The 9,105-nt window shown below is 34.8% G+C and overlaps 1 protein-coding gene across 2 annotated transcripts; it reads left to right on the top strand.

Moving 5' to 3' along the window:
* Positions 1–5,565: 5,565 nt before the first annotated feature.
* On the top strand, positions 5,566–6,943 carry LOC149649527 (uncharacterized). Of its 2 annotated transcripts, XM_089849529.1 has the most exons (3): positions 5,566–5,757; positions 5,962–6,109; positions 6,176–6,943. In XM_089849529.1, the coding sequence occupies exons 2-3, from the start codon at positions 5,990–5,992 to the stop codon at positions 6,443–6,445; spliced, it is 390 nt and encodes a 129-aa protein (XP_089705655.1). In that variant the 5' UTR covers positions 5,566–5,757; positions 5,962–5,989; the 3' UTR covers positions 6,446–6,943. The 2 variants fall into 2 exon arrangements, with proteins under 2 accessions (XP_089705655.1, XP_089705654.1); XM_089849528.1 differs by having other exon boundaries at positions 5,962–6,943.
* Positions 6,944–9,105: the final 2,162 nt, after the last annotated feature.

Below are 9,105 nucleotides of genomic sequence, written 5' to 3'. Positions count from 1 at the left end.
TTTTTGGCGCGGATAAAGGTTTATAAGGAGACCATAAATATTCCTTAGTCTTAACTTAAGGAGATTTTATTCCACAGGTTCGTCGCTTTAATAAACCCATGCGAGGATGATGTTATCAACACCAAGGCTATGGGTTTCATAAACAAGGTGTCTGCACTAGACTGGATGCAATCAAAATCTCATAAATAGTCATTCCAAAACATTTTCTTTCATAATTCTTCTTCCCAAAAATTGTTTCTCGAAAATAAACGATTTTATAAATCATATGAAGTATAGCTTATTTAGCAAGTAAATCTGTTGTCCATGATTTAAATTCATAAGAAAAAGAGATGTATTATAAGAAGCAACTATTTTTTGGATTTTATACAATAGCTTATGCCGAAAGTATTTTATGCCTATTGAAATTACATTCGTTTTAGTTGTATATTTCCCACGAGCTAAAGGAAATTTCACTGGAATATATCACGTATTTTCCACCCGATTTTCTGCCGAAACAACATTTTTACTGCTGTTAAATTGACGGAAATTTAACAGTTTTATTTTAAATACATTCGTTGTTGAAAATACATCCTCACATCATTAAAATCTAGAGGCGCAATTCACTTAATGTACACCGGACTTTCGGTGAAAACAACTTATCTCAACAGTAAAATCTACAGGCGCAATTCACGTATAGTACACCGGACTTTCGGTGAAAACAACTTATCTCAACAGTAAAATCTACAGGCGCAACTCACGTATAGTCAGGGTTGGCAAAAATTAAGTTTTTTTTAAAAAAAACAAAAGTTGTGTTTTTTATTGTTTAAAACACGATTTTTTGTTTTAAACTGTTTTTTAAACAAGTAGAAAAAAACAGTAAAAAAACAGAAAAAAAAACTAGTTTTAAACATGTTTAAATCACTCTTCCAGATCTAATAGTCTATCTCGCGGTTCTCCATTTAAGCCACTACCCCCGCTAGCGCAAGGCGCTTATTTTCACAACCTACTTGATTAAAACGGGTCTTGGTTTGGACCAAGGCAGAAAAAACAAACGATAAGAGTGACGTTTATCAATTGACTGAAGTCCCGATATTGCAATTTTTCTTTATTTATATTAATTTAATCCTTAATCAATATTTAATTCAATCAACTGATTTAACAGTTAGTCGATTTATTCCCTCCAAATTGATTGAAAAAACTACAAACTTACCCATTTTCAAGAACAAATTAGATTTTCCGAAATTATTTTATGATATTAATTATTTTGAGCGTTCAATATTGAATAAATTTAGAATTTCAAGGTGTAAGAAATTGTCCGTGTGAAAATAGAACCAGGGACCTCTTGAACCCAAAGCAAGTATTATACACCTAGACCAACGAACCACGAAACGTATAGAGAAGTAAAACACGAAAATAAAAATACTCCTAAATTTATAATATGAAGCTCTAAGACGCGACCTTCCGGGATTTAACCTGGTACCACTCGCAACCAGCGCGAGTATCATACCCCTAGACCAACGTACAACGAACATGTACTGCAAAGTCAAACAGGAAAATCAAAAGCTCCTAAAATTTAGAATTTGAAGGGGTCCTTGTCAGGGTTGGCAAAAACTTAGTTAAAAAATTTTGTGTTTTTATTGTTTATAACACGATTTAAAGTTAGATTTTCGGAAAACATTTTATCATGAAATTAATTTTTTAAAAGGGAGTACGTGTTGACGATACAATATTTAATATTTGAAAAATTCTACTGACTGTTTAAAAAAGAAAAAACGATCTTTTCAAAAGGAAAATATATTTTTTTTAATAGCGGATACAAAATGAGTGTGATGCGTAAATTTGTACATTTAACCCCTAATGTCTAAATGCCTGATTTCTTTTGTGGCCACTATTCAGTTATTTCCGCTTCCGTACTTCCGAGTTTCTTGGTCAGAACTCATCATACATTTGAAACTTCACCACCCCTTACTTATTTGTAGGAGCTCATGTTTTCCGTTATCGGATTAGGCGTATTAATTTTAGCACTGTCAAAGGCCTGGCTTTATAGATTACGCGTAATCTTTTTAGAACAGTAAAATGTACCAACAGTGTAGAGAAACCACATAGGAAAAATGTTATTGCTTTGCTTTAAGTAGATGACAAAATAAGTTATCCTTAATCATATTTTTGAATATCAGTCTTCAATACAGATTGGTAATGGATAAAACAACTGGAAGGGTCTCCAAACAATTAAACACTAATTTGAAACAGTCGAATAATTGGAAGGTTTTGACTGGAGCCTATTATTTCTATAATTTAATCTTTTCGCTCATTTTCAAATAAAAAAAGAGTTAATAATATTCGAAATTTTTCTCCGTAAAAAAACATGTTTTAAACTTTTTGTTTAAAACGTTTTAAACAAATTAAAGTTTTTTTTTCATGGCTGTTTAAAACAAGTTTTAAACCAAAGTTTAAAACAATTTGTTTAAAACTTGCCAACCCTGCGTATAGTACACCGGACTGTCGGTGAAAACAACTTATCTGAACAGTAAAACTTACTGGCGCAATTCACGTAGAGTACACCGGACTTGCGGTGAAAACAACTTATCTCAACAGTAAAATTTACATATATAATTCGGGAACTATTTACCGATTTTTCGGTTGAATTTACAGGAAAATTGAACGTATTTTCAAAATGCCTATATGCTAAAACTACATTGTAATGTTTCGTATATATGTCAGCGCTTTCTGTGCTTTTAACAAATATATTTATGCAAAATGTACTAGTGGATTTTCAGGTAACTTCTACAGAAAAATGTCTGTAATAATATTTTACGGGATAATATGTTTTATTTACCAAAATGTCATGGCTACACCTGCTTCCATTAGTTTCCTGTAATTTCAACTGAGGATTTTTCTCTCAGTGTAGCCAGTTGGGGTGGAAATCTTGAAGACAGAATTAATTCTTACGCTGCTGAAAAAAGAATCAAAAGTGCGGCTGTAGGAAAAAGTGACTCAACATTCTCATCTGGAAAGAGTACGAAAGTTAAACTGACAGTGAGAGGCAGGTTAGCTGTTGAACTAGATTCAAATCTTGAAGCCATCACACACTTGTTTGAAAACGAAGGAGCTTTCAATGCTGTTCTCGCAAAAGTCGACATTACTCAAGGATCTAATTCATTTTACAAGCTTCAACTTCTAGAGTCAGACAAAGGAAACAATTACTGGGTGTTTCGGAGCTGAGGACGTGTTGGAACTACTATTGGTGGAAACAAGACGGAACAGTTTGCCACTAAGTATGAAGCTGTTGCCGAATTCAAAAGGCTTTACGAGGAAAAAACAGGAACTCCGTGGGAGTTACGCCACACTGCCTCAAAGGTTCCTAATAAAATGTATCCACTTGACATTGACCATGGCGCCGAGAATGGAACTTTAGAAAAACTGGTAGTAGGATCTGGATCTAAACTTCCCAACGTCATCCAGGAACAAATTTGCCTTATCTTTGACGTGGAGAAAATGAAGAAGGCCATGTTGGAGTTTGAAATTGATCTAAAGAAAGTGCCATTAAGAAAAATTTTCGAGAAAACAAATTGAACAGGCCTATTCCGTTTTGACGGATCTCCTGGCTTTACTCGAAAATGAAGATGTCAAAAACAAGAAAGCCCAGCTTATAGCTTGCACAAACCAAAAAGCCCCCTCTTTTGGATAATGTTGAGATAATAAAATCCAAGGTAGAAATGCTAGATTTCCTTCTAGAAGTGGAGATCGGTTACAAGTTAGTTAATGAGGAAAGTGGAACGACCAAAGATCCAATAGATCAACATTATGAACAATCGAAAACTCAAATTGAAGTATTATATAAAGAATCCGAAGAATTCAAGACATTAGTAACATACGTATAGAACATGCACGCTGAGACTCACAGGAGTTATGAACTTGAAGTAGATGAAGTATTTAAAATTGCTCGTCAGGGAGAACGCAAACGCTACCGACCATTCCAAAAACTCCATAATAGAAAGCTACTATGGCATGGTTTCAGAACCACAAACATGGCGGGTATCTTGTCTCAAGGCCTTCGTATTACTCCACCTGAACCTCCGGTTACTGGTTACAAGTTTGGAAAAGGAGTTTACTTTGCAGATATGGTACTACACATAGCCTTTTATTAAAGAATTAAATTATAGGTTGTTAACTTCAAATATTTGATTCGTTTAGGTCTCTAAAAGTGCCAATTACTGTCACGCCAGTCGAGACAACAACACCGGGTTGTTGCTCCTCTGCGAAGTAGCTTTAGGAAATATGCTTGAGCTACCTCACGGGAATTGTTTTGCAAAATTACCTCTCAATACACATAGTACGGAGGGAATTGGACAAACCTTTCCAGATCCCGAGAAAAGCATTGTCAGAAAGGATGTGGAGATCCCATTAGGACCCCACTTTAAGCTAAAATTAACTCCAGCTTACTGCACAACGAGTTCATTGTCTATGATGCAGGAGCAAATAAATATTAAATACCTTTTCAAAATGAAGTTCTGTTGGAAGATCAGTTGAACCGAATAAAAATATAGGTTATTTAATTAATGCAAAACGTTTATTTACGAACAAAATAATTCTGTTAAAGGGCAGACTGGATTTTGGGTAGGATATACCTTAAGTTCTTAGTAGTACGTGATTACAATCAGATGTCCATACCCCCTCTCAGTATTTTCAATGAATATTTAAAAACTAACAAATTTTAGACGTCGCTAATGAAACTAATTAATTTCGGGAAAACAAACGCACCGCGGTTTATCGTTTCCGACAATAAGAGGGCAGAGAAAGACGCGCGCACTCTGCGCAGGCACTCTTTTCACACCATTTTATCATGCCTCTATGTAGAGAGAGAAATCCAGGGATAAAATTTAGCCCTTTTCCGAGAAATGAAGCTCGCGCCAGGAGTGGATAAATTTGATTACATCAACTACAGCTGAAATTAAAAGTCCGGTATCTCAGAGAAGGCCATGGTCAACACCTGTAATTAAGAAAGAACTGGGGCATAAAAGCCATATCGTTTGCGGCTATCATTTTAATAAGTCTGGTCGGAAATCAATATCTGAAAAGTTTCCCACATATTTTGGAAATCCAATAGATTTCTACAGCCTAGGATTCTCTCATGAAGTTGAGATATGTGACGAGAGCCAAATTATTAATGATAGGTCAGTTATTGGAAATTTACATCAAGTAGTGTTGCCCGAATCTTCAAAAATTGACGATAATTTATATGGTAAGGGATTTTCATTATTATATTTATATTTTATTTTTATCTATAAACTTGAAATTATGGAGAGTATCACAATAATTTCAGAAAACAACTATGGCTTGAATTCTGATACTTTAGTATCATGCAACATTATAAAAACTTTGCGGAATGAAGTTTTTGATCTTCGTTTAAGATTAAACCAAATGGAGAATATGAAAAAAAGACAAGATGGAATTAATTGAGGAGAACCTCGGCCTTAAAACGCAGTTGAAACAGCTTCAAGAATGCGTTGAAGAGTTGGATAAAACTATTATTAGTTCAGCTAGCTAATTGGACCAAGCCATCTTGCCACTTATTGCCACCTATCTCAAGGTCTATAGAGTTGCCGCTTCGCTAATATAGGTTTGCTCACGCGCCCATCTTTTACCTTCGAAAATTCGCGACTTTTATTGGCTGCCGAATATGACGTCTCCCGTAGACCTTAGTGAAGCATCGTCTGCTTATGTATAGTCTTTCGAGGCGCGAGTTGTGCAGCTTGTGCTGTATTGGCATCCTCAAAGGTAAATTAATTACTTTATTCTGATAACTTTTTTGTATGAAATATTAATGCTAAATTAGGAAGCTTTTAGAGATATTTGGAACTTGCTTCTTTAGTTTATTTGTATTAAGACTTAAGGGATAAGACTAGGGACTCGGTTCGGGTTGTTATAACTTATTTGGGTGCAAAACCAAAATACTAATGTGAATAAATTGTATATTTTTAGATTCATACATAATAAAAATTTATGAGCCATGCCTGGAACAAGGTGCGCGGTCGCGACGTGCAATAATAGCCTAGTTTTAACCAAAAAGAATGATAGTACAAAACATATTGTGTATCACAAATTTCCAAATGACATTCATAGGAGAAAGGTTTGGGCATTTAAATGCCGCAGAGAGGATAAAATCAATCCCATGACTAGTCATGTTTGCTCGCAGCACTTTAACGAACATGCCTACAAAAGGGATCTTAGGTCTGAGTTGCTGGGGATTCCTAATAAAAAGGAATTATTGGAAGACGCTATTCCAACTGAAAATTTGGGACTGAAAGGAAGTCAAAACTGTAAATCTACAGAGAGAAAATCCAGAGTGCAACGAAGAGAGGAGCGAGTCATCGTTAACAATTTAATAAAGAAATCTAGTCCTTCTGCAATTGATAATCTCACGAATGAAGCAACTAATTCTCAAAGCTTGAAGAAAATGGGCTAGAATACATGTCTGGTTTTATAGCCAAAAAATTCTATAAAAAATATGCCAATCTGGATTTAAGAGACTCAAGTCAGAGTGATCATTGTTATCAATTACCATCTTGGGCTACAATATTATCTTATGGCGGTTTAATTGTTCCTAGCTCTACTTTCTTAAAAGCAATGAATTCATTTGAAACCATTTTTCGTAATTTCCTTCCAAACAAAGTCCTCTCCAACGAAATAAATATTGTTAAAAACATATCCAATTCAATTCACCAAGAACATGAAACTTATCCTTTGGATTTAATCCATTCATTTGTCAAATTAAGAATTTTCATTAGAATGAAATATCACAATTCAATCAAGCCCAGCAAGACAGATTGTGGGAGAAAATTAGGTAAAAAATTTAAGAAAATTGTAAACTAAAGTTCCTATAATTGTTATAATTGGCTGGAGTTTTCAAATTAAGATCTCAAAACTCATCAATAGAAATAAAATTCATTTCATTGGAATTATACTTGGTTTAAATTTTTTTGGTCTAATGCATTGATTACTTATCACCGTTATTAAGTAATTGTAATCATTTTCCTCTTGAATTTAAAGAAAATCATAATAGGTACTGAACTATGAAGTTTGATAGAAGCATAAAGTTTCGGTTTCTGCCTTACTATTTATTAAAATGTGCACAATTATCTATGCCAAACCCTTTCTAATTATTTAATTTAAAAAATATATAAAAATTATGCCCTATAATTAGCGTTTTAAAAATAAATTTCATGGCAATTCTCATATAGTCTACCGTACAGAATCAAAACCGCGCGCGCTTGAGGTCTAAGGCTGACGTCACGTAAGGGGGGGTTGGAACAGACTCTAGAAATCGAAAATTTATCTCAGGCGAGCGAGCACCCGTTGCACCTATCTAACGCCTTTACAATGCATAGAGGGGTGGTTGCTAGCCCCTATGCCACAGCTAACCGACAGCGCCCTATACAAACTATTACCGTTAACTAAGATTGAAAACACCCGGTTGAAAAATCTTCTTGCCCCTGTAAAGGGGAAAAATTTACGAAACAAAAGCAAAGCCGAGGAATTAGAAAGACAACTAAGGGAGAAGTGTAGATTTTCCTTAAAAACAGTATAACATTCTAGCAACATGATCAAGTTTTATACTGGCTGCGAAAACCTCGAAAGTTTCAATGATTTATTCGAATATATTGAACCAGATTTAAAAAAACTAAACCTATATAATGGATTTCGGCATAAACGCAAACGTGAGAGAAATCTGTTTAACGACTCAGGGCGACCCACGAGTCTATCTTTTAAAAATCAACTGTTTATGGTATTGTGCCGATTAAAAGTAGGCCTTTTGGAAGAAGATCTTGCCTACAGATGTGATGTATCTGTAGCAACAATTTCTAATTTATGCGCAACATGGTTTGACTTGCTTGAAAAGCGCCTCTCAAATTTAAAAATTTGGCCATCCCGTGCAGTGGTCGACAAACATATGCCAGCAGAATTTAAGGCTAAGTTTCCCAAAACAAGAGTGATCATTGACGCTACAGAATTATTTATTCAAAAGCCAAATGATTTTAAAACGCAGAGTGACACTTGGTTATCCTATGAAACTCATAACACCGCAAAAGGTCTTATAGGAATTACTCCCAATGGTTTCTTCAGTTTTGTTTCGGATCTAGTTCCGGTTCGAATGTCAGACAAAGAGTTAACTGAAGAAAGTTGCCTAGTCAAGCTCTTAGGCCGATAGGGGCTTTTTAATAGAAAATCTATTGCAAGAAAAAGGTGTCTCACTGAATATGCCCCCTTTTTTGAGCAATAAGGCCCAACTTTCGGAAGAAGAAGAAATGACAACGAGAGAAATAGCCAGTTTACGTATCCACTTAGAAAGAGTTATAAGAAGTGTAAAACGTTACCATATCCTGAGCTCTATTTTTCCCAATAACATGCATAACCAACTAATTAAAATATTGAAAATATGTGTACATCTGGTAAATTTTTGCAACGAACCACTTCTTGATGTAAAGCTCTCACATAAATAGAATTAAAATTGTTAAACACTTGAGATAAAATTTATTTTTTAAAACAAGCACTCAATTACAATAAATATAACTGATTAAGTAACATGGCTTAGTTTAATATGAGTTAACATTAACAGAATCACAATATTCATTCTTTTTGTAAATATGACAGTGCATGGTCTACGTAAAATCCTAGCAGCTTAGGAACTATTTTCGAGGTAAAAAATATCTCGTCAAACTTAACTCTTTCACAGAAAGGATTAGTATCGCCACAATCGACTAGAAGGTCACACCATTTAAGGCCTGTTATTGCCAACTGCCCTTGGATTTGGTAATACAAATTATGATTAGTATCGAGAAAAGGTTTCCCGTTCTCATCTTTCTTGAGAAACTTTGTTGTAGCATCTTTAGTTTTTAAAGCTTCTTCGATGGAGATACCTTTCTCCTTGCATTTGGAAAGAGTTTTTATCTCTAACAGACCATATCCAACTTTGTCTTGATAGACCAAGCGATCAGGGGAGGCGCCAATCATGGGAAGAGTAGGGTTTACACAAAGGCCAACGGAAAAAGTAGTGACGGTTCCTTCGTGATAATCTTTATACTTATTAGTTGCCAAAGATTCATTTTGCAAACCTTCTTGAACATA

Source organism: Phalangium opilio, unplaced genomic scaffold, assembly GCF_054372755.1.
Source record: "Phalangium opilio isolate 3A_F unplaced genomic scaffold, DU_Popi_V2 ptg000088l_1, whole genome shotgun sequence".
NCBI lineage: Eukaryota > Metazoa > Arthropoda > Arachnida > Opiliones > Phalangiidae > Phalangium > Phalangium opilio.
This window is presented reverse-complemented; position numbering and strand designations above follow the sequence as displayed.

Excerpts from the sequence above, each read along its gene's own strand:
- LOC149649527 (XM_089849528.1), top strand. The coding sequence starts at position 5,990 with ATGCCTGGAACAAGGTGCGCGGTCGCGACGTGCAATAATAGCCTAGTT.